Raw genomic sequence first — 26,979 nt, 5'->3', positions numbered from 1 at the left:
GTGAAAGGGATCTATATTCATTCTTCTACATATGGATATCTAGTTTTCCCAGCACCATTTATTAAAAAGGCTGTTTTTTCTCCATAAAAATTTGGGTTTGTCTCTGTCTTTTCTTCTGTTCTATTGGGCATCATGTCTATTTTGATGCCACTACCATGCTGTTTTTGCTACTATAGCTCTGTCATATAATTTGATTGTTTTGATGCCTCCTGCATCACTTTTCTTGCTCGAATTGCTTTAGCCATTCTGGGTCTCTTATTCTTCCAAATGAATTTTAGGATTTTTTTTTTTTCTTTTCATCTGCGAAGAGTATTATTGGTATTTTAACGGGGATTGCATTGAATGTATATATTGCTTTTGGTAGTATGGCCATTTTGACAGTATGAATTATGCCTGTTGGGAACTTGGGAGGTCTTTCCATCTTCTGAGGTCCTCTTCAATTTCTTTCTTCAGTGTTCTTAGTTTTCATAGTAGGGATCTTTCACCTTCTTGGTTAGATTAATTCCCAGGTTTTTAAAAAGGTTTTGTGAAGGGGATGGGTTTCCTGATTTCTTTCTCAGCTGAATCACTATTGGAGTATAGAAAAGCTGTTGATTTTGAGTTGATCTTATATCCTGCTACTTTGCTAAATTTATTTTTCAGCTTTTGAAATCTTCTGGTAGAATTGTTTGACTTTTCTAGATAGAGAATGATGTCATCAGCAAACAAGAGATAGTTTGACTTCTTTTCCAATTTGGACATATCCTCTCTATTCAGAAAAGAAAAAAAACCCAAAAATCTTACTAACTCTCCAATGCTTTTTAGTTGTTAAGACATCTTCCTGCTTGCCTGTAGAGGACTGTGCTTGAGAAAGAAACAGGGACTGTCAGCATTCTGAAGCCTCAAGGGACTTCTGAGGTGCTGTCGTTCCTTTCCCTTAATGCATTGTGCTTTAGTTTTTTTGAGTATAGGCAAGAGTACCTGAAAACAATCAATTTTCTGTCTTCTGAACTCAGACTACTAGTTGTCTGTAAACTCAAATATGTCAAAATGGAATATTGTGACATACTCATTTCCTATGGTTACATTAAAAATTTTGGAATATTTAGAACTCAAATGTGAATAATAATTTCACTAAGGATGATTTAAAAAGGAAAATACTGGGAATTAAAATGGAACAAGTTATGTTATATGCATTTATAGATATATCAAAACAAACCCCACTATTACATATGACTGATGCACTAATAAAAAAAATGAAAGAACTTAAAGGTTATTTTATTAAAATTATTTTCCTTACAATCTAAAACCTAAATATATTTGTTTTTGTGGTATGAGCTTAATGAAATATGAATAAGTTGCTTTAGCTAGCATTAAACAAGTAGTAGATTTAAATGAAATGATAGAAATCTGTGATCAGCCAAAGAGGAAAGGGTAAAACAGTGCTGTTGCACAGAGATAATTAAAATGCCTTATCCTTTTTTAAGGGCAATGTTGTTGTTACAAACTGAAGAAGATCAAGATACTTACAATGATACAGTAAGAAATTATGGCAGACTGTTGAGGTAAGCATATTTTTCTCATTAATTCTGTTAATCTATTGGAATTTTCTGGGAAAGCTGTGGAATTGATAAGGTGATAATGTCCAGAGCAGTGGGTCATGTTGGATATAGTATTCCACAGTACCAGGCTGTGTTAATACTTTCCTATACCTATAATAATGCCTAATCCCAATATGCCTTACACAGGGTAGAATTAAAACTAATGGTTTGTGGACTAGATAAGAGACATTTGAAGAGAAGTAGTTATTATCTATAATCGTAGAAGCCTAGTTAACTGGAAGAGGAACTGGATTTATTCTGATTTGCTAATGTAATCTGGAGAGGGACGCTACAGGTTGAGAACTCCTCTGAAACAGTAGAAAAGAACTGGGGGGTATGAAGAGGGAGCTATAGAGCTCATGTTATCAAAGACTTTTAATGATTTTTTTTTTTTTAAAGATTAAAAACCAGTTGTAGAACGATGACCAGAGAATAGAAATATTGTAGGAGGAAGGATTATGACTCAAGGAGGCATATTTCAAGTTTATAACTGCTCCAAAATTGAGCAATCTAATTTGAAGAACATAGAAACTATAGTTCGATATTTTGGGATTAGTGCCTACAACTTTTAAAGTAGCTACATAATGAAGACGAACATAAAGGAGCTACATAATAGAGACTTGAGGCAGCCACTTCCTTTCCTTTATTACTGTATAACTGAATCATATCCACAAACAGGAAAATTTCACTCTTCTGATTGCTTGTCCTTTCAGTTCTTTTAAACTGTTAACATTTAAGAATTGTTAGAACTGTTAGTTCCAAGATTTTGTTTAAGCAGAGGATAGAGGATAGACATTTTAAAAACTTAATGTGGAGTAAAGTGTTCTTTTTAGTTTTGATATTTGATATAATGTAAATATTTTAAAAGAAAATTTATACCTCCCATTGAAAATAGGGCATTTGTTTTCTTTTAAATATGTTTTTATTATGATATGTTGAATAGGTAAGCATACAATAAGTAATAAACTAGAGAGAGGAAATGAATAGTTATCACTGGTTGTAATATCTTAAAATTCTGTCACTTTGCTTCAGGTTATAAAGTTATGAAATTGAAACCCTATATGACCTTCTCTAATTCCATTAAAATTAAAAAAAAAAATTTTTGGTACCAGGACTTGAATCCAGGGGTATTTAACCACTAATTTACATCCCCAGCCTTATTTATTTATTTATTTTTAAATTTTGAGACAGGATCTTCCTAAGTTGCTTGGGGCTTTGCTAAGTTGCTGAAGATATTCTAGAACTTGTGATCCTCCTGCTGTAACCTCTAGGACCACTGGGATTATAGGCATGCTCCATCACACCTAGCTTAATTTCTTTTCTCTCTATAGAAGTAATCACATCTTTGAAGACAGTGTTCATTTACAGAAATACTTTTAATATATATGTATGTATTCATAAACAATCTGAGGTAACCCTCATTCCTTTATCAAAATACTAAATTTGAGCTTATTGGTTTTATAAATTCATTGGCTTTTATAAAACTAATATTTGAAGCAAAGGTCACCCCAAAGGTTTTTAGCTCCTACTCATATCCTTCAAGACTAAAGATTTTATAAAAAGATTTCCAGTAACACAATAAAAATATAAACAGATTTGAATTATGGTGATTGAATGCCAGAAATAAAATCTCAGAGATAGTGTTTCTACTCAGTTTAGGGCAGCTAAGCTTATAAAAGGAAGTTCTCTTCATTTATTTATTTATTTATTTTTGATACATTGTACACAAATGGGGTACAATTTTTCATTTCTCTGTTTGTACACAAAGTAGAGTCACACCATTTGTGTAGTCATACATGTATATAAGGTAATGATGTTTGTCTCATTCCATTATTTTTCTTCCCCCCTGCCCCTTCCCCACCCCTCATTTCCCTCTACACAATCCATCCTTCCTCCATTCTTCCCTTGCTTTCTCCCCCGTCCCCCCCAGTTATGTATCATCATCCACTTATTAGAGAAAACATTTGGCCTTTGGTTTTTCGGGATTGGCTTGTGTCTCTGTGCCCTCCCTGCTCCCCCCAAAAGAATGTATTTGCAGATTAATAGTTTACACAAAGATTGTGTTTGATTCTGACTTATGACTTATTAAGCTTGTCAGAATTTTAAATCATATTCATAGGGTACTATTTAACCAATGTATTAAGCTTAAAAAATTAGAATTCTGTTTAAAAGTCAACCTGAAATTATTCTCATAACTTGGCATTTTAAATAAAATTTATTAGAGATCAGTCATTTTCACATGTAATTTTAAAAAAGCAATGTATTGAAGTTAAAGTTCCCCTAGTATCCTATTTGTAATATGCCTTCTTCAACACAAGTAGATTATATTTTACTGAATTACCCTTATAAAAAAGGAAGTGCAGGTAAAGTTATTAAAAGAATTCTAGTGTACAGGCTGGGGTTGTGGCTCAGTGGAAGAGCACTTGCCTAGCATGTGTGAGCCCTGGGTTCGATCCTCAGCACCACAGATAGATAGATAGTAAAAACAGTGTTTGAAAAAAAATCAGAAATTGAGTCAGAACCAAACATTTAAAAAAAAAAGAGTCCTAGTGTACATATCTCTATTTTGATGCTACAAGCCAAAATTATTTTTTATATTAAAAATAGGTTGTGTTTTGTTTCTTAGTTCCATTGGTGAATATGACAAAGCTATCCAGGCTTTTAAGTCAATACCTCTTGAGGAGTTAGAAGACATCATAGGCTTTGCATTGGCTTTATTTATGAAGGGGCTATATAAAGAGAGCAGCAAAGGTAAGACTATTGATTAAAGGACATATCTTTTCCAGAGTTTACTCATGATGAGCTTATATACAGAAAGCTGTTGTATTGAGATGGGAGTGATGTTTATTAAAATCTGACTAGGAGTCAGAAATCATAATAGGCACTTTTTATATATTGCCTCATGTAGTATGTTATGTTGATGAATACTCTTAGTAGCACAATGAGCTAAGTATTCTACATATGAGGGAACTGAGTGCCAAGATCATATATGGTAGACATGTGAATTAGTATTTGAAAGTAGGTGTTTACTATTCTATACTGCTTAGGTGAAAATTTCTGATAAATGAATACAGTTAGTAATAGTAGATTTTGGTTTCTCCAAAAATGTTAACTGAGTAAATTTTTAAATATATGGGCCCCACCCATGTTGTGTAGCTCATTTAAACAACCTCTGCTTGATGGAGTTGTTCGTCCGCACTGGAAATTTTGCCTCCATTTCTGGCTAAGGTGGCTCTTAAAGATAGTTACTCAGACCTCCCCATAGATTTGGAGGTAGAGGATGGGTTTTGTCACACAATAATCCTAATAATATCCCCAACTCACCTTGGAAGTGCTAAATCAAGGTGAATTATTATAAGTTTTTTTATTCTGTCTGCTTGAAAACAAGGGAACAGTAAGATATAATTTTAGTTAGGTCTTTTTGGAAAATAGGATTGTCAGTAGAAATCGTTTAATATTTTGTTTCCAATTCTCTGTGATAGCCTATGAAAGAGCCTTGTCTATTGTTGAATCAGAGCAAGACAAAGCCCATATCTTGACAGCTCTGGCAATAACAGAATATAAACAAGGAAAAATGGATGTAGCCAAGTCACTACTATTCAAATGGTATGTATAGATGACATCAACACTTAACATGACTTGATACTTAAATATTTAGATTAAGATTTGGAGCAATGTAAAGTGAAGTTCTGCTTTAGGAATATTTGGTTGGTTCTCAGTTGATAGTTACAGGTGGAGCTATATAACATGGTTTAATTCTCAGATCTGGATCCCCAGTCCTTAAAAATCATCCTCTGCTCTGTATGTGTTATTTTAGATTGTTGTTATTTTGTTTGTTTTTAAGAGTAAATGATCACCTAACTGATGTGGTAGGAGCTTAAACTTTTAATGAAGGCAGTTGTAACTCATTTTTTGTCCTCTTGGATCCCCAATGTGATTTTTTTTTCCTCCCTTCCTTTTCAAGTTAACCTAAAAAAAAGTTATTTTGAAAGAGTGTCTTTAAAAAAAATTATGGCAGTGGAATTTGTAACTATTCTTATGTTTTTAGGTCAAGTTAATAAGATAACATCCTCTGATATCTCTGGTTATTTATGTAGTAGCTTTTGACTTATTGAGTTCTTTTTTCTTTTCTTTTTCTAAGAAAATTGGCCTAAGTTCCTTTCGGAGCAATAGGTGATCAATATATGCTGTTGGACATTGGTTGCCATTGATGGTTTCATTGACATTTTGACTGACACAAATCCTAATAGCACACAAGTTTCCCTCCCCTGAAGAATACTTACATCCCTGCTTCCCATCCATTAAATGCTAATATGATTCCTCCTTCATCGTGACTATCAAAAAATTCCCTCTATAACTGTTCCCCTCAAAGGAGGGGAAGGGAAAAGGATTAGACGGTACTAGTTGAGAGCCACATCTATAGGATCAGCTTTTATTTGTTTATTCGTTGTAATACTTTTATCTAATCCTGCTTAATTAAAGTTATTTCCTTGTTTAATAAATAAGAAATTCCTTCTGTCCTTCTTTGCTGTTTCTCAGAAAACTAATCAATTTAAATGACAATCCAGTTACTTTACATAGATACATTCTTGTAATATGTGTATAATTTGTAATGAATACAGAGTTGCTAATGAATATTGGCAGTTATCAAGAATAAAAGTAAACCCAAATTAGACCCAGAATAGTCTGTGGTTATTACTTTAAAAAGTATCCAAAGTCAGTTTGAATATTGGAAATGGGAAAAAAAATAGGAAAATGTAATTTTTCTTTTTCCCCTTCCTATATGAGAAGGAAACTTAAGGTTTTCCTTCTTGTGTTATATTATTGGATCCACAGCTAGGTGGTTTTTGTTTTTTTTTTTTTTTTTGGTGGGGGGTACCAGTGATTCAACTCAGAGGCACTCCACAACTGAGCCACATCCCCAGGCCTGTTTTGTATTTTATTTAGAGTCAGGGTCTCACTGAGTTGCTTAGTGCCTTGATTTTGCTAAGGCTTGCTTTGAACTTGCAATCCTCCTGCTTCAGCCTCTGGAGCTATTGGGATTACAGGCGTGCACCACTGTACCTGGCTGATCTGTTTTTGATTATGTGTCATCATCCAAATATCACTACTGACTGCTCTAATCCCCGCACCCTTGGCATTCTTTACTTTAACTTTTTATGAAAATTTCAGATACGCCTATTCTTTATTGGTCTTATTTGCCATTCCTATGTTGAGAACTGAGCAACCAGTGTCCTAGATGCTTTTATAGGGAGAGTAGGAGTAAGTTCATTATATAAGGGGGAAAAATCTAATTGCCAATTACATAGACTTTATAGTACTAAATAACCACTTGTAAAATCCCTGGAACATGGTAAAAGGTAACATGCAAGTACTGAGCATTTCAGTATGTTTGCCTGCTACTGGAATGTATTCACTTTTGTAATGATTTAGATTTGGATATAAGTAAGAATTAGAGTAGATAATTTTTGAGCCAAGGCACAAATTGGAATTTCTTCTTTTGTTATTAGTATTGAAATTTATATATTACTATTTCCTTTTTTGCTTTCTTAGTTTTAACAATGCTGTAGTTATTTATAGTGATAGAAATGACACATCATACTCCACATTTTTATTCCTACAATTTTATTTATTTTTATTTTCATTTTTATTTTTTTGTCTTTAATGGCACACCGAGCTCAATGCAGCCAATGTAAATGAATGAATGCAGTAATTGAATGAATGTGGTCATAGCCTGGATCAGTGGTCTTCAGATGTTTTGCTCTTATGGCCCTGAAGAACTGTAAAACTCTGTGCCACACCCACCATGTCTTGAGGAGTCCAAGAAGATACAAGTGACTCAGGACAATTAGGGCTGGAGGTGCAGATCACTGGTAGAGCACTTGCCTAGCACGCACAATTTCCTGGATTTGATCTGCAGAGTGCAGGGGGAAAAAGACAATTTGTGGAGGACCAATTTGGACAAAGAGATCATATAGGAAGCTGGAAATGGCTGTGGCCAGGCTGTTAGCACACTAGGCCTAAAAGGGCAAGTCCTCAGCGTTAAGAGGGACTCTAAGCCAGGCACAGTGTTGCACACCTGTAATTGTAGTGGCTCAGGAGGCTGAGGCAGGAGGATTGAAAGTCCAAAGCCAACCTCAGCAACTTAGCAGGGCCCCAAGCAATTCAGCGAGACCCTATCTTCAAATAAAAAGGGGATGTGGTTTGGTGGTTGAGTGCCCCTGGGTTCGATCTCTAGTACCCAAAAAAGGGACACTCATTTCTGATCCACTTCCAAAGCCAACCTGAGTCCATGTCACAGGGCAGAAACCAAAGGAATAGATCTTGACCTCAATCTTGTCCCTCTGTTCTCCTGCCAGAACTCCCTTTGGCCAAACCCAAACCAAAGCCAGAGAACAGAGGAGCTATTGACGACCACCATCCAATTCAGCTCACCAGGGGAAAGAGGCAGAGTACAAGAGGACAGAGAATGGACCTTTGGGGTTACATGCAGGATATAAAATGTTCATCTAGGGCTGGGGATATAGCTCAGTTGGTAGAGTACTTACCACACATATACACAAGGCCCTGGGTTCAATCCCCAGCACAACCAAAAAAACAAAAACAAAAACAAAATAAAATGTTCATCTACTAAGGATTGGGGTAGATCAATGGTAGAGAGCTTGCCTAGCATGCTGGAAGCTGGGAGTTCCCCAGCCATAAAAAGAAAGGTCAGCCAACATGGTGGCACACATGTAGTGATACCAGCTACTACTAGGTAGGTGAGGCAGGAGGATTGAAAGTTCAAGACCTGCCTGGGCAACTTAGTGAGACCCTGCCTCAAAATAAAAAACAAAAAGGGCTGGGAATGCAACACAGCGGTAGAGCACCCCTGGGTCAAATCCCCTGTGTCACACAGACACAAAAATAAATCATCGGCCAAGGACATACTACCTACCACACTGTGAATATTAATATTTTAAATAAAACTGTTCCCTTACTCCACTGAATCTAAGGACCAGTGTGATTTGATACCCACTATCATTCATTTAAAGAAGCTACTGGATCAAGCTCTACTTTCACAGTCAGAAATGCTGCATCATTATTTTTCTTCTTGAATGTAGAGCTACATTTTGGTTCTTCTCACAGGATGCAACCCTAATGTGATATGTTTATGCTTGAAACATATAATGAGCTATGTTTATGGCTCACCTAATTCATACTCAACAGAAATTCATATGTAAAATTATGATTTAAAAGTTCTTGAAATTTGGACTGAAATTGTGACTCAGCAGTAGAGTGCTTGCCTAGCATGTACAAGGCACTGGGTTTGATTCTCAGCACCACATATAAATCAATAAAATAAAGGTCCATTGACAACAACAACAAAAAATTTAAACAAAATTCTTGAAATTTAAATAACTTTAAGTTTGCTCTGACAAAGACTCTATGCTTCCAAAATGTCCTTCTGGATTGAAATATGACTTACAATTGTTATCATAGTAGTATCAATTGATCAAAACAACATAAAACATAAGTTTGATAAGTAATTATAAAAATAAGAGTACATCATATTGAAAATAAATATTTTTTTGGGGCAGGTGGACAGCTCAATGAAACATTTTTTAAATTAATTTATATATTTATAGATAAATATCACGTTTTGCTATAATGATCCTGGACTCAGCATCAATTCTCCATTTTTCATTTTTATAGATAGAATCACTGAGAAACATGTTTACCTAAATAGAGAGAATGGAGGGAACCATAGAGAACAGAGGGAACTTTGTTACAGTAGCATCATTTAGTTATTTGAGTTCTTTCTAGATACAAGCCAAAAACCACACAGTGATCTATCACCAGAAGTTTTTCTTGTGTGTGTGGTTTTCTACTTTTTTTTTAATTTATTTTTATTGTAAACAAATGGGATATGTGTTATTTCTGTTTGTACATGAAGTAAAGGCAAACCATTTGTATAATCATACATTTACATAGGGTAATGGTGTTTGATTCATTCTGTTATTTTTTTCCTTCCCCCCTACCCCTCCCACCCCTCTTTTCCCTCTATACAGTCCCTCCTTCTTCCATTCTTGCCCCCCTCTCACCCCCCATTATGTGTCATCATCCGCTTATCAGCCAGATCATTTGTCCTTTGGTTTTTTGAGATTGGCTTATCTCACTTAGCATGATAGTCTCCAATTTCATCCGTTTGCCTGCAAATGCCATAATTTTATTATTCTTTATGGCTGAGTAATATTCCATTTTATATATATCCCACAGTTTCTTTTTCCATTCATCAATTGAAGGACCTCTAGGTTGGTTCCACAATCTGGTTATTGTGAATTGAGCAGCTATGAACATTGATGTGGCCGCATCTCTGTAGTATGCTGATTTTAAGTTCTTTGGGTATAGGCCAAGGAGTGGGATAGCTGGGTCAAATGGTGACTCCATTCCAAGCTTTCTGAGGAATCTCCATACTTCTTTCCAGAGCAGCTGCACTAATTTGCAACCCCGCCAGCAATGTATGAGTGTACCTCTTCCCCCATATCCTCGCTAACACCTATTGTTGCTTGTATTCTTGATAATTGCCATTCTAATTGGGGTGAGATGGAATCTTAGGGTAGTTTTGATTTGCATTTCTCTTATTACTAGAGATATGGAACATTTTTTCATATATCTGTTGATTGCTTGTAGATCTTCTGTGAAGTGTCTGTTCATTTCCTTAGCCCATTTGTTGATTGGATTATTTGTATTCTTGGTGGAGAGTTTTTTGAATTCTTTATATATTCTGGAAATAAGTGCTGAATCTGAAGTATGAGTGGCAAAGATTTTCTCCCACTCTCTAGGTTCTCTCTTCACATTACTGATAGTTTCCTTTGCTGAGAGAAAGCTTTTTAGTTTGAATCTGCCCCAGTTATTGATTCTTGCTTTTATTTCTTGTGCTGTGGGATTCCTGTTAAGGAAGTCTGATCCTAGGCCAACATGTTGAAGATTTGGACCTACTTTTTCTTCTATAAGATGCAGGGTCTCTGGTCTGATTCCGAGGTCCTTGATTCATTTTGAGTTGAGTATTGTGCAGGGTGAGAGATAGGGGTTTAGTTCATTCTCCTACATTTTTAAATTCTTTATTGTGAAGGGTTACTGTGGGTATTATAAGTAAGCTACTTAGTCCAAAGCTGCCTATGAAAATTCATGATTTTGTACCTGATTATCAAAGCTTAGTGCAAAAGACTTAATTCCCCCTTCCAAAAAATAGTTCAAAGACTTAGTATAAATACTTTTGTTATATTTTAATGAACTTCATTTAAAAAGGTTTTGAAAGCTCCTTTATTATAGTATACAGTTCATAATAATTATTAAAAGTATCATTGTAGATAGCTAAGAATTCTTCATTTAAATTAATAATGATTCTTAAAAATTATTTACTTTATCTCTTTAAGGCTAAATATTTTTAGCTTCACATTTTACAGTTGAAAAAGGAAAAAAATATAGATGTTTACACATAAAATTTAAATTCTTCCTAAATTATAAAAATATTTATTTGGAACCTAATGGACGTAGATACATTGTGCTTTTATTGTAAATTGCTGGTTTCAGTACCACCAAGCAAATAGGACAGGGTTCTATCAGAATAAAAATCATATCTTACATTGAACAGAATCTTTTTTTAAAACTATTCATGCTTTCCAGGATCTTATTAAAACTGAACATTTTAACAAAATTGTTTTAATTATTTAGAACTGAGACCCAAAGAAGCTGATTTATATTTGCTTCTAAAGAATGGATAAAATGACCAGAGAAGAAATTTGGCTATTAAAACACCATTAGCACTTTCTATCAGTCAGAGAAACTGCTATCTATGAAAACCAAGCAATTTATTTATATTACTGTTAAAACGGGTTTAGTTTGGTGAATCTTTAAGTAAATTGCTTTTTGTATTAAATATTAAATATCTTTTAATATTATAGATAAGACTACTGTACTGATGGCAAACAGGCAATTATAAAAAATGTATTTACAGCTCTATTTTAAAGGAACCAACCATAGAAAGCCTTCAAGCCCTGTGTGCTCTAGGATTGGTAATGCAGGATGCTACACTGTCAAAAGCAGCACTTAATGAGTTACTGAAGCACATCAAACACAAAGACAGTGATTATCACAGGTGCCTTCTTACTTCAGCGATTTATGCACTCCAAGGCCGCAGTGTGGCAGTGCAACGGCAAGCATCTAAAGCTGTTCACAGGTAACGTGGTTATTTTTGCCCCTTGGACATTAATAAGATAAGGTAGGCATGTATATGTTAGAAACCAGACTCTGGCTCTCTGAAATTTATATATAGGGCCAGGCAACTGACTTTACCCATTATTTTCCCTTAAGGATTTTTTAAATTCATTTGATAAATTTGGATCTTACTTGGGTAAAGGCCCAAAACTTGTTTTGATAAAAGCCTTTATTTCCTGAAGCTTGTAATATTTTCAGTCTATTATCTAATACAGGCCAGGTTGATGGCCTTAGGAATTTTGGCCCACCTAAATATTCATTAATTTCTTCAAAATTTGGACAGTAGAACGCTATCATCAATAGTGGTTATTTTATTTTCAGCATATTATGTCTATAATTTCTTTTTATTCAGTAGTTCATTATTAATAATCTGTGATAATTATATTTTCAAAAAATTAAATTATTTTAGTATGAGGCATTCCTTATTATGTCATTTCGATTAGAGTACATCCTACCATGTAATATTATTTGTCCTTTAATTTTTTTATCTCTGTGCTTTCTTTGAACATAATACATTTCCTTAATCATGTAAAATACATTTCTTTGAACACAATTACATTTCCTTAACTTTTTTTACTTGTCTCATGATTTGGAATCCTGTTGCTGATTTTTCCTTCATATTTTCATAAGAACTCTTAATGCCTGTAGAAAATATGAAATATGTTTTCTTAAAATTTAAGACATTTTCAGTCAAACATGAACAACTCATATTATTATCCTAGGTGTTAGAAAGGTTTTTAACCAGTGATTCAACTCAGAGGTTGTAGTTTTTGTTGGTTGTAGTTTTTGTGGTTAAAGTAACTTTCATCTCTAAGGCTATTAATTTTGATGATCTCTGTAGTAACCCGGCTGATCCTGCTCTTTGGTCTTTCTTATCCCGGGTTGTTGCTCAGTGTGCTCAACGAAATGCAAAGGTGAGTAGTGTTCTAAATTCTGGCAAAAAGATACTAAGTAACTTGTGATGTGGTAAATATAATTGTAGTGTATAGCTTATTTTTCTGAAGTATAATAAATACAGTGAAGGGAGGTTTGTTATTTAATAGAATTTTCCATTATTTATACAAGTCTTAGACTGAGTTTCCTCCATGTCCTGTTGTACTGTTTGGGGTGTTTTGGGAGCTACAAAGAAGTAGTAGGTCTTTTTTGAACACATACAGATTATTACTTTAAAGTAATGTTCAAAATATTATAAGCATTGGCTATTGTGGTTTTGGATTCCAAAAGATAATTTTATTTAAAAACTTCTTACTTTGTGTGTGTGTGTGTGTGTGTGTGTGTGTGTGTGTGGTGTGTGTGGTGCTGAGGATTGAACCCAGGGCCTCACGCATGCCAGGCAATCACTATACTACTGGGGCACCTCCCCGGTCCTTCAAAAACTTCTTAAATACAAGACAGTAGGAACTTGAACTCTGCTAATGTCCAGAAATATAAACAAGTCATTGCTCTTCTATAAAGGATTGTATGTTGTGTTTTAGCTCACAATAGCCAGATATTTTCAAGTGTTTATCTTCTATAAACTTCTGTAGTTAATATGTCCCTTTATAGTTATCTAATTGGTAAACATAATAGTAATAGCAAATATGTTTTGAACACTTAACATGTCTGGTAATTCCAATATCTGAAGTCTTTGTGGGTCTCTTCTTATTGTTTATTCCCACTGGGTTTTACTCATGGTGGCTTTGTTTCTTTGTTTACTTGATTGCGTGTACTTGAAAATTATGTGTAGGAATAATTTGAGGCCTAGTGTGAAGATATCTTTCTATAGAAAGAATCTATACCTGCTTTGTCAGGTGTTTGGGGGCCCACTAATTTATGAGCCTGTGGTTTTTGGACTAGCCAAAAACCTTGGGATACAAAGTCATTTGAGACCTGACCTCTGATTTATCCCTTGAAGTCTCGGTTTATTCTGTTGTTGGTGCCTTATATACTACCTTCCTTGTTTGAGCCTTAGGCTTTAACTTCTGTTCCACAAGTCCATGAGTTCTTCAAGATGACAATTAAAATTTATTAGGGTCTGAAAATGGTGAAAGTGACTTCCCTGCTGACATGCATCCCTAGATTCCAGTTTTCCCTTTTTCAGTTTTTGCCTAAGTTCTTAATGTCTTGTCAGTTATTTAGTGCCTTTAAGAAATATGTTTTAGAACTGGGGTTGTAGCTTAGTGGTAGAGCATTTACCTAGCATGTGTGAGGCACTGGGTTCCAATTCTCAGCACCACATATAAATAAATAAAGTAAAGATCTATTGACAACTAAAAAAAAATTAAAAAAAGAAATATGTTTTAAAAATATTTTATCTCAGTGCTTCTCAAACTTTAATGTGCAATTAAAATCACCTAGTAATCTCATTAAAGTACAGATTCTCATTTAGTAGTTTTGAGGTGGAGCCTCTGCACTTCTAACAACCTCCAGGGAATGTTGATACTGTGGATATGCAGACTGGTTTGAGTAGCAAGGCTTCATCTCACAGTTTTAATTATTTTTGGTGGATGGATTGGTTCAAAGAACTTAGAAGGTCATCATTTTTAGACATTGGAATGACGTATTTGTTATCTGTCAACTACTGTGCTAAGCATTTTTATATGTTGTCATTTAATTTCAGCAACTATATGACGTAAATGCAATATTGTCCACAGAGTAGGAAACTTGAGATATAAAGGATAAGTGACTTGTGCAAAATAACATTGTGTAGTTGTGGTGATGGGATTTAATTCCAGCTCTAATTCCCAGATCCTTCTCCTACTGTACTATGTTTTTTTCTTTTTAATTCATCTTTTGTTTTATTTCAGCATATTTTAAAGCTTATGTTTTAAGCATTTTTAATGTACAGAGTATACTTTTGAATACATTTCTGACACACTTCTGATATGAAAGTACAATATACATCTGATATAAAATGAAACCATTCTTATAATTCACTGTCTTTTCTAAAAGTAAAATGTTGAATTTTTTAAATTATAGATTTCAAATTGACCTTATGAAAACTTTTATGCTGCTGTATATATGTACATATACATGTATATATATATTTATTTTTGGTATTGAGGTAATTGTTGGAGCAATGGCAAACTTCATGGTACTCTGAAATTTAGTTATTCATTTTATTAGGGACTGGAGTTTTTAAAATAGTCCATAGTTGAGGAAGGAGGGACTGTATAGAGGGAAAAGAGGGGTGGGAGAGGTGGGGGGAAGGAAAAAATAACAGAATGAATCAAACATTATTACCCTATGTAAATGTATGATTACGCAAATTGTATGCTGTTACTTCATGTACAAACAGAAACAACATGTATCCCATTTGTTTACAATAAAAATAAATTACAAAAAAAATAGTCCATAGTCCCTAGTAATTTTTGTGGAGTAAAATCTTTCTTGTTTATCTTTGTAATTGTTCTCTTTCCTTCTTTCTTCTGTAGTCTCTTATTTTATTATAAAATGTGTGCATTTGTTTGGTGCCACTGTAAAATCATGTAATTTTTGAACCTTTAATGAGTATTTTAATTACAGAGTTGAAATGAACATAGTAGAAAAGATTTTCTCCCACAAAAATATCAAACTGTTCCTTTAAAATAGTAATAATATTAGAGAAAACATTCAGCCTTTGGTTTTTTTGGATTGGCTTATTTCACTTAGCATGGTATTCTCTAGTTCCATCCATTTACCTGCAAAGGCCATAATTTCATTCCTCTTTAAAGCTGAGTAATATTCCATTGTGTATATGTACCACATTTTCTTTATCCATTCATCTATTGAAGGACAGGTGGGTTGGTTCCATAGTTTTTAGCTATTGTGAATTGAGCTGCTATAAACATTGACATGGCTACTTCACTATATTATGCTGATTTTAAGTCCTTTGGGCATAAACTGAGTGGGATAGCTGGGTCAAATGGAGTTCCATTCCAAGTTTTCTGAGGAATCTCCATACTGCTTTCCACAATGGTTGCACCAGTTTGCAGTTCCACCAGCAATGAATGAGTGTACCTTTTCCTCCACATCCTCGTCAACACTTATTATTGTTTATATGGCATTTGCTGGTAAATGGATGGAGCTGGAGAATATCATGCTAAGCAAAACAGGCCAAACTTAAAAGACCAAAGGCCAAATGTTTTCTCTGATAAGTGGATGCTGATCCATAATTGTAGGAGGGGGGCTAGGGAAGAGTGAAGGAACTTTGGACTGTGCAGAGGGGAGGGAGGAGAGGGGTGGCGCAGTAGGGATGGGAAGGATGATAGAATGAGACAGACATTATTACTCTGTATACATGTATGATTACACAACTGGTATGACTCTTCACCATGTACAGACAGAGGAATGAGAAGTTATGCTCAGTTTGTGTACAGTGTGTCAAAATGCATTCTACTGTCATGTATAACTAATTAGAACTAATTTTAAATAAATAAATAAATAAATAATGAAAAGAAAAATAAAATAATAATAAATTGATAAGGAATTCAGAGTTGCAAATGAGATAAAATTGAATCTTTCAAATTATTTAATGAAAAAGATTTTATCTGTTTTAATGTTTACTATTTCATAAATTTTTTGCATTTGTCTAATCAGTATTTTCCATTATAGGGAGGTGCTGTAGCAGGAACTGTGGCTCATATTCTGGACTCAGATCATGGAAAGGTTAGCTTACATTAGAATAAAATATTTGACTTGTTAATTAATGATGAAATAATAAAATAAAAATGTTCATAGCTTTTGTGTCACATCTATCAAATATAGTCCTTTTGGTCAGTTTGAAAGACAAGGAGTAATGAAGAGATTTAGTTAACACACTTTTTTTCTTTTATGTAGAAGGCATTACTGTACACTGCAGCAAATCAGTTGGCAATGGGGAGCAGTTCAGCAGAAGATGAAAAAAATATTGCACTAAAGACTATTCAGAAGGCAGCTCTCCTTTCTCCAGGTGAATAGATTATAATCCATTTAATTACTTCAAATTCTATCAATCTTGCATTTGTGACCTATAAAAGCAAAACTTGCATTTCCATGAAATAAGATAAAAGGGAATTTTAAGAAAATGTTTTAATGTGTATTATTTGCTTGCCTGTATTTGGTTACTGATAATTAAGAGGGTTTAATTATTGAAACAGGCTAAAGGGAATGTGTGTTTAAATATATTACTTACAATTGAAATTACAAATTTTCAAGAGTTTTACTCCCATTTTCTGTCTGATTTAATGAGGTTAACCTATATATACTAAATTATTTAATAATGCTTAGTTATTGTTATGTATAGTTAACTTCTTGAAGTGTGTGTCTTCTGTGGTAACTGTTAGAAATGGCAAGGTCATGGCCTCACCCCAGCTCGCTATTATTAGTTCTAACCAGCTATCATATGTTCATTGACACAAAGGTAATGAGAAATTGCATATTATTGTTTCAGTGTGTTTCCATTTCCACTACTGGAAAAATGTCTTACAGGACTGGAATTTCTAGCAATGTAAGGCTACAAGGTGAATTATACGTGATATTATTTTATATATGAAATAACACATCAAGCAATTTCTTTCCTTCAGAACATTTGAAACATTCATTAGAACAGAATTCTATTGTTTGACCAGGCACTGTTGGGAAGCAAATTATACATAATAATTTCAGTGTTCCCTTCACAATAAATTGTAATGGTCCTAACTAAGCTGCAAGATACCTTAACATTTCAGGGATTATTTTATAAAACAAGTAAACAGATCAATACGTGTTATCTTTTCTTTCATTTTGACATGATTGGAGAAAAAAGAGACCTAAATATTTGAATTTGTCTATGATATATATTGGTAAGTTTCTCATTTTTAGAGGTGTTCTCAAGTAAATACAGGATGAACTTACTCTCAAGAATTCTTATTATGTCTCTAACATGGTAGAAGATCTGTTAAGAAGATGATTGCCCAGATAAGGTCCTTTCTAGTGATGTCTGATTTTTCTCCATATTAACTGGAGAAGTAAATACTCAAGGAAGCCAAATAATCATGTAAGATATTTAAAACAGGTACTGAGTAGTAAAGAGTACTTGACTTGTCCTTGGAGACCAGTGAAAGTGAATATAATTGTAATTAAGTGTAGTGGCTATATGTCTAATCCTTGAGATGTTTAGTTAAGTAAAATACAGATTTTACTCTAAGGAATGTTTTCAGAAATTTAAAGATAACCCTTAGAGTTAGAATTGAATGAAAGAAGATCCAATTTCTGCTAATTTATGCTTTTGTGATACTGAGAAATATTTTTAATTTTTAGCAATCTGTATTTAAAGAGTTTCAGGTTTATAGTTTATATATTTTTATAGCATCACTTTATTTCACAGAGAAATGGTTTGGTGATTATCTGTGAAAGAGTTCATGGAACTAGGGCTGGTAGCAAACACTCAACAGTAGAGTGTTTATGTGCATCAAAATCCCCAGTACCACCAAAAAATAAAACTAAAAAAGAGTTAATGGAATTGGCATTTCTTCAGTATTGTGGCAGAAGAAATTTCTCCCCACTAATGTCCATTCCCCCCAACCAGAAATACTAACTATAGAATATCTTAAGATTCCCAAAAGGCTTATTGATTTAATCTTAGGAGTAAGTCAGTATTCAGAATTGAGTCTATGTCAGATGTAATCCTAGAATTTTAGACCTGAGGGCACTTCACTGCAGACATTCATAGGAGACTTATTTTGGATGGTCCAGTGAGTTAGAAAAAAATAAAAAGAAAGCTAAAAGATATTGTTTAAAAGACTATAGTAATGAAAACCTCCTGGGATTTTAAAATCATCCTTTTGTTTTTTAATGGTAGAAGGACAAAAATATTAACTGTTGTAAATTGCAAAATAAGATTTTTAATAGTAAAAGACCAAACAAATTAAAAAAAAAAATCTAAGTTCCAAATCCTCTTCTAGCTGCTGCTTTTCAAAACTAATTTTCTTAAACAGAGTATATACATCTAATCTCTTACCTCTTCAACCCACTGTCAGGTGTCCCTTCTCACCTGAAGCTGCTGTCCAAGTGTGAAGGAAGGAACGATCAGATGAATGAAGTGATACATAAGTTATAAATGCCTCATTTGTAATGATGAAATGTCTGTCATGCATTCTTGCTAGAACAGATAAAATGTTAGCCTTTGCTTTGTCTCATATTTTTCTTAAGAACTATAAAAACTGTGTAATCTTGTTTATCCTGTGACTGAGCCTTAGAAACAGGAACTGAGTGATAAAAAGGATTATCTGTTTGAGCTTGTCCTTGGTGTCTAGTGAAAGTGAATGAAATTGCCCTTTCCACACACTTTACTCTAGGTATCTGAGTTAACCAGCTATTCAAGAGGAGCGTAATAGGGTATTTTTCCTGTGCTAATGTGCTTGGGGAAAAAAATGGCAATTTTTTTTTTGGTACTGGGGATTGAACCCAGGGACATTTAACCACTGAGCCACATCCCCAGCCATTTTTTAAAAATATATTTTATTTAGAGATCGGGTCTCGCCAAGTTGCTGAGACTGGCTTTGAACTTGCAGTCCTCTTGCCTCAGCCTCCTGACCTGCTGGGAGAACAGGAGTGTGCCACCTAGCAAAATGGCAAATCTTGAAGGACAAATGTAGGAATCCGTTTTCTGAAAACAATTTAGTTTTCCTTTAAGGTAGTGAATTTTCTGAATATGTAGTTATTTTAATTTGGGGTTGGGTACTTAGAAGCTCTTATTCTCATTTTTGATACCTTTTTAACATCATGATGTTATTAACAAGACTTCTAACTGTTTCCTGTATTTAGGTGACCCTGCTGTCTGGGCTGGGCTGATGGCAGCCTGTTACGCTGATGATAAACTGGCTCTAGTGAACAACACTCAGCCAAAGAGGATGGATTTATACTTGGCACTGTTATCTGCTGTTTCTGCTTCAAGTAAGTTTAAAGAAGCATTTTTTATACATGATTTAATTCAGGCTCCTCATATGATTAAATCAGGAACACAAACATCTGAATGTATATTGTTAGAAACTGTGTTCATTAAAGAATTCATGGGGGACCGGGGCTATAGCTAAGTTGTATAACTTTTGCTTAGCACATGTAAGGCACTGGGTTCGATTCTCAGCACCACATAAAAATAAATAAATGAAATAAAGGTATTGTGTCTATCTACAACTAAAAAGTATTTTAAAAACAGAATTCATGGTTCTTAACTGTACAAAAATGGGATGGGCATACTTTATTTTTCTATAGCTTAGAAGTCCATTATATCTGGAAGGTGAATCTTTTTTCTATAGCATTTACCTGCTTTTTAGCCAGTGTTTGGGAATCCAGGTGACTTGAAAGGAGTCCTTTACTGAAACCAGCACTAAAGTGTTCTCTGATTCTTCCTGGGAATCTTGGTCAGTGTAGCTGTTAATCCTCTCAGATTTAGTCAACATTGTCTTATAATTCTACAGATTTCTTCATTGAAATGTGATCTATAATTAGCATCTATATAAAGTAACCTACTTTTTTGTCTGGGGACAATATTTTTTCACTAAACTAATTTGAGATTATCAAATTTTTTTTTTTTTTTTTTTTGTAAATGTTGAAGATCATTACTACCTGTCTCTTAGGAATTACCAGGGCAAATTTTTAAAAAGTAGGCCCTTCTTTAGTGGCATTGTAAGATTGAAGTATTTTAATAAAATGAACTTAAAGTGGTGAATCAGAAATACCATACAGTCTCCCTAAGTTGCCCATACTGGCCTTGTACTTGCAATTTTCCTGCCTCCATCTCCTGAGTAGCTAGAATTTACAGGCATGTGCTACTATATCTGGCCTTGTCTTCCACTATTTTCCTTCCCTTTTAGTTTTAATTCTTCATTTTATATGATTCTATTTTGTCCCCCTTTTTAGCATATCAGTTATACTTCTTTTATTTTTATTTATTTATTTTTAAAGTGATTGCCCTGGAGTTTGCAATGTATACTTAAAACTATTCTAAGTCCACTCTCAAATAACACTGTACCACTTAATGATTAGTATGAGAACTATATAATAAAATATCCTAATTACTCTCTCCCATCCCTTATATCCCTATTGTCATTCATTTTGCTTATACATAAGCATTCATAAGCATCCCTATACTTATGCACTTAAGCACACATGACTATGAAATTCTTGCTCTCATTTTTGTTTGTTTGTTTGTTTGTACCAGGGATTGAACCCAGGAGTGCTTTACCACTGAACTATATGTTTTATTTTGAGGCAGGGTCTAAGTGCCTGAAGACCTTACTAAGTTGCTGAGGCTGGCTTTGAACTTGTAATTCTCCTGCCTCAGCTTCCTGAGCTGCTGTAGTTACAGGGTGTACCACCATGCCCGGTGTTGTTATTATTTTGAACAACTATTATCTGCAAAAACTAAGCAAACAAAAGACTTAACTGCTTGGGAATATCAAATCCTATTTTAAATAATCTTTAAAGTAAGCAATGCTATTATTTTGGTGTATAAGTTATTTATTTAGGTTTTGACTTGACTTTTTTCCTCAGGTAATATCCTGAAAAATTTAGGTTCTGAATGTAAATAGCTGACCTAAGAAAATATAAAATTAAGTGTGAAGGCTATCACTGTTCCATTGTAACAAACTACACTGTATAAAAAGAGTTATGGGACTGGGGTTGTAGCTAAGTGGTAGAGTGCTTTCCCAGCATGTGTGAGGCATTGGGTTTGATCCTCAGCACCACATATAAAACAAACCAACAAATAAATAAATAAAAACAAGAGGTATAATTGTGTTTGTTTCTTAAACGTTCATCAAATTGTTTACTACATACCTTTCTTCTAGGCACAGACTTCTTAGTCATTGGGAAAAAAAATGACCCATTTTCCTATTTCCATGAAACACTTACATTATATGCTAAAACAGAGATACATAATTACATGTATGCATATGCATCTCCCTCCATATCCATTTTTGTGGAAAGTTTCTTTCTCTTTGGGATTAAAGCTGTTTTTATTTGTACATGATTATGTACATAGAAAAAGCTTAGGAAATTACCAAAAACAGCCATTAGAACTAGGAATTAAGCTCAGTATGTTTGTAGGATGCAAGGTCAACACAACAAAGTTGAGAGTATAATTATATACCAGGAATAAAAAATTGCCATTAAAATAAGCTACTTATGGTAACATATAAAAATATTAAATACGTAGACATAACTTGGTAACATATAAAAATATTAAATACGTAGACATAACTTAAGCAAAATAGATGTAAGTCCCATATACTAACAAGTACAAAATACTGCTGAGAGAAATTAAATACACAAATGTTCATGGATCAGAAGATTCAGTATTTTCAAGATGCCAATTCATTCTGATTTTTCTTTTTGGGAGACAGTGGTTTAATGTGTTTCCTTTCAGGGTCAGGTCAGATCTGTAGTTTGTTAATTAACAAACTATTCCCAGTCTTCTGTAAACTCTGAAGATTCTTCCTCCTCCTTTTGGTGTTTTTTGTTTTGTTTTGTTTTTTGTTTTTTCCCCTAGCCTCACGTAGTTTCCTCACAGTTGTGCTAATCAGTTCTGAGCTAAATAATTGAGGAATCCCTTTGTAGATTTCTGGAGCTCTCTTTGCAGCTTTCTCCTCCCTGGTACTGTGCTCTAGAACTCTTCCCTGGTTTTCCCAGTTCATCTCTTATATTTAGGGAGTTTTGGGGGCCCCACTGGGGCTCATCTTATTTATTTCCCCTCTTGCAGAGAGCATGGTTCTGCATGGATTGATAATTGAGAAAACAAACAGAAAATCAGTAAAGAGGTATTAAAGACTTGAAAAACACTGTCAACTAGCTTGACCTAATTGATACTATTATTATTGTTACTGCACTTATTATTGATTTATTTCTCCTAACAGTTAAATGTACTCTTCAAGTGCACACTGAACATACACCCAAATAAATCATATTGTGGACCATAAAACAGGTCTCAATAAATTTAAGAGGATTCAGAAAGAGGTAATACCAATTCCACATAAATTCTTCCAGAAAGTTGAAGAGATGGTAATTCTTTCTAACACCTTTTATGAGGCTGACATTACTCTAATACCAAAACCAGACCAAGACATTACAAGAAAAGAAAATTACCCAACAACATCATTCATGAATGTAGATGGCAGTGTTCATAATAGAACTTCAACAATTCAAATCCACAACGCATGCAAAAGATAATAAGACATAATGATCAAGTGGGGCTTGTCCTAGAATTTGAAAATGAATGTAATTTACCATGTTATCACCTGCGAAAATGCCAGAGTGTATACTGTATACTATGTGATTCCATTTATATGACATGTTGTAAGATGCAAAAGGTATGTTGTGACAGAAAACAGATAAGGAGTTACCTGGGTGTATACAGAGGGTAAGGTGAGACTGGATGATCTGGACAAATAAATGATTACAAAGGAACACTTTTGATAATGATGTTCATTATCTTAATTGTGATAATAGTTCCCTAATATATAATTATGTTAGAACTCTTCAAATTGTTAGTTTGAATGTATGCAGTTTATTTTACTTCAATTTATTGCAGTAAATCTTTAAATATTTTCAGTAAATTCATTATTGTGGATACAGTGATTTTTGGTTGTGAATCACAATCACTTGGCCATAAGTTATTTAACTATAAATACTTGTGCTTTGAAACTTTTCAAAAACCTCTCTCTTATCAGGATAATCTATGGTATTTCACTAGTACATGTAAGCTTTAAAAATTTTATATTCATGATGTCTGATTATAGTACTTCTGGTAACTACTCCCTTGAGAACATATTACAAATTACAGAAGAAAGTAACATGACATTTTTTGTTTACAGTTAAGGGCAAGGAATTTCTTGAAAAGTACAACCAATCTCTTGAACAGTGGTCTCTCTCACAAGCTGTCACTGGTCTGATAGAAACAGGAAGAATATCTGAAGCTGAAGCTCTCTGCACAAAGGTATTATTATGTAATTATGTATTGAAAGCCTTGAATTCTTATTTTACTTAAAATAACTTCAAAAAAGGAATGTGTGTTATTTAAAGAGCATATGGTGGTGGTGATTATGATGATAACAACCAGAATTTATTGATTCTTGCTACTGGTCAATCACTGCATTTAGCATTTTGTGTTTGAGTTTCACAACAATCCTGTGATGTAGACATTTATATAATCAACATTTTTACAAAAGAGAAAATTAAGGTTTAAGGAGAATAAGCACAGGGGCTTACAACTAGAAATAATAATGTTTCAGTTGGAATTCACATTTGACTCTAGGACTCTAGCTCTTAAAAGACTTTTTTTTTATTTTTGTTTTTGGGTACCATTAAGGAGGCAAGTATTTTCCTTTGGTTTCTGCTTAGTCCCTTCAGAGTGCTGCGTTTTCCAGGTTCCTTTCATGTTTCTTCTGTTTTTCAAGTGTTCTGAGCCACATGGAATGACTGAGGAGATGATGGAGTGGGGACTGGAACTAACTCCTCACAAGTCGTATTTTACATGCCAGGCTCTCAGCTTGGAGGCTCTCTGAGTAAATTCTTAGCATCTTGCCTAGCACATAGCAGGGATCCGATATATATTTACTGAATGAATGAATGAATAAACCTACTCAGAAATAAATTAATATTTGAGTTTTAAACATGTTTTTTCTTGAAAACATGTTTCATGAATGGGCCAGTTGTCTTTTGAAATGAGTTTTTTGAAAGAGTAGTTTTAAATTTTACAAAGAAAAATGGACTTGCTAATATTCTGATAAGCAGAGTAATTACATTTTTCTTTCATGTAAGGATTTGCATGTGAGATAAGTTCTGGATGGGCTGTTATACCATGAGTGTTTACTCAGCATGAACTAATAGTTACCTTATGCACTGATAGAATCAAGAATGATGTATGAACCATTCCTGTATGAACCTTTCCTTGTCATTTTATTGTTCCCATCTCTTACTTAGAAGAAAGCAATCAGATATGTTCTAGAAATACATCTGACTATGAACTAATGAATAAAAAATAGATAAGCATATTCTTCAGGGCCAATTAATTCCTTTTTTGTTCAGTTTTTGTTTTCTTTTTGGAAATAGGTTAATATGTTTCCCCTTCAGGGTCAGATTTGCATTTTCTTAATTAACATATAATATTTATATTTATTTATGGAATACTCTATTATAATTCAAAACATAGTATAATGTTATGACCAAATAAGGATAACTAACATTTTCATCTCCTCAAATGTTATCAATTCTTTGTGCTGGGAACCTTCAAACTCTTTAGTTAAAATATTTCTATATTATTTTAGGGCATAAATAATAGCTCAGGGAAATGAGAAAAGGGGTCATTTCTCTTACTCCCAGTGATTGAGAAATCTGTGCCTAGAAGAAAGGAATGTAGTGAACATTGTAAAGAGTTTAAGAAAGAAGCACAATTTTGCCTCTTTTTATATGGTATAGTTTATTCCAGTGGAACAGTGATAGCCTTTACTCTTAATTTTATATTTGCTTAGTTTGATTATTTATATTCAGAACCTAAATTTTTCAGGATAGTTCCTGAGAAAAACCCAGTCAAAAGGATATATTAAATCTTAAATAAATGACATATCACATTATTTAAAGATTAAATAAAGGTTTGATCAATAAAAATATAAATTAAGAGATGAGTGAAAAGAAATCTAGTAGGGTAGAGGAAGGAGATGGGAGAGGAGAAGGAGGATGGTAGGGACAGGGAGAAGCAAATGGGGGGAACCATGAACTGAATTTGATATCCATGCATGTATGAGTTTATCAGGATGAACCCAACTACTATGTATGACTATAAAGCTCTGATATTAAAAAATGCATTAGCAATACAGGGTTTGATATTCCTAAACTAGTTTAGTCTTTCATTTAGCTTTTTTTTTTGGGGGGGGGGGACTGGGAATTGAACCCAGGGGCACTTTACCACTGAGCTACATTCCCAGTCCCTTTTATTTTTTATTTAGAAACAGAATCTCTCTTAAGTTGCTGAGGCTTGCCTTGAATTTGTGATTTTCCTCCTTCAGCCTCCTGAGTTGCTGGGATCACAGGTATACATTACCGTGCAGGGCATATTTATTTAGCTTTTGTAATTGATTATTCTACAAGAAAAGTTTTAAATTAAGAAAAATTTTCCCCAACACGGAGCATAGCTTAATTTCCTTTTACTTATATCATTTAATAGCCTGTATGATGTCTATATGATGTATTCCTATTTGTGATTTAATTTTTAGAATTTAAAAAGTAACCCCGATCAGCCAGCTATTATATTACTTTTGAGACAAGTTCAGTGTAAATCACTCCTGGAGTCACAAAAGCCACTCCCGGATGCAGTACTCGATGAACTTCAAAAAACAGTTATGTCTAACTCAACTTCTGTTCCAGCTTGGCAGGTAAGTTCTCTACTTTCCTACATGTCCTAAATTAAAATACTCCATTAAACTAATTGAAGTTAGGGATATGCTGTTTTTATTTAAGTCTTGTTTTTAAACATATGTGGTTATCTCAAGATTTAAATAGTATTATGGTTAGAAGAACTAAGGGAGTTAAATACAAATTTAGTATCTTTTGTTATAATGCTTCAGAGCTTTCTTAATGATGATTATAGATTTTCTCAACTTCCAACAATGGTAAAAATACTATATTTTGCATGGGGCTAATGCAAGAGAAATAAAGTATTCTAGATATTTTTATAATAATGGTACTATTTTAAATCTACCTTTAGAAAGGATATATGTAGTTTTTCCCCAGCTACTTTGCAGGTAACCCATATCCAATATTTTAATAGGTACTTAGTGCTTTTGCAGATAGGAATTTTCAGGATTGATGCTTACATCAACAAATTATCTGCTCTTTTAGCTGGCTCTGGTTATCCATAGTCAAATACTATGTAATCACTGTGTCCTTTTTTTCTTATTGATAGTAAAATTCAAAAAGCATTAGTCATTTTGCTCAGTTTTTGTTTTTCTGTGCCCCAGAGAAACAGAGACTTGTTGGTACAGATTTTATAGAAACTTGTTTTACTATAGTCTGATCTTTCATTACTTAAACTATTTGATATCCATGCTTTAGATAATTACAGAAATTATCTAATGGCATGAAGTAGTCAAATTGTGTAAGCTGAACCTGTATTGTACTCTAATTCTTGAAGAAATGTGGAGCTTCCTTTTAGAGAAAGTTTGCTATA

The 26,979-nt window shown here is 33.7% G+C and overlaps 1 protein-coding gene across 1 annotated transcript in view; it reads left to right on the top strand.

The window, feature by feature from the left end:
- Nucleotides 1–26,979, top strand: part of Skic3 (SKI3 subunit of superkiller complex) — a 96,760-nt gene that overhangs the window by 48,077 nt on the left and 21,704 nt on the right. The window contains 10 exon segments of the mRNA XM_047554750.1: nt 1,467–1,544; nt 4,207–4,331; nt 5,063–5,186; nt 11,581–11,802; nt 12,682–12,754; nt 16,413–16,466; nt 16,638–16,749; nt 19,584–19,712; nt 23,630–23,751; nt 26,027–26,185. Coding sequence (XP_047410706.1) covers nt 1,467–1,544; nt 4,207–4,331; nt 5,063–5,186; nt 11,581–11,802; nt 12,682–12,754; nt 16,413–16,466; nt 16,638–16,749; nt 19,584–19,712; nt 23,630–23,751; nt 26,027–26,185 — 1,198 coding nt within the window.

The sequence above is a fragment of the Sciurus carolinensis genome, chromosome 6 (assembly GCF_902686445.1).
Source record: "Sciurus carolinensis chromosome 6, mSciCar1.2, whole genome shotgun sequence".
Taxonomy (NCBI): Eukaryota; Metazoa; Chordata; class Mammalia; order Rodentia; family Sciuridae; genus Sciurus; species Sciurus carolinensis.
This window is presented reverse-complemented; position numbering and strand designations above follow the sequence as displayed.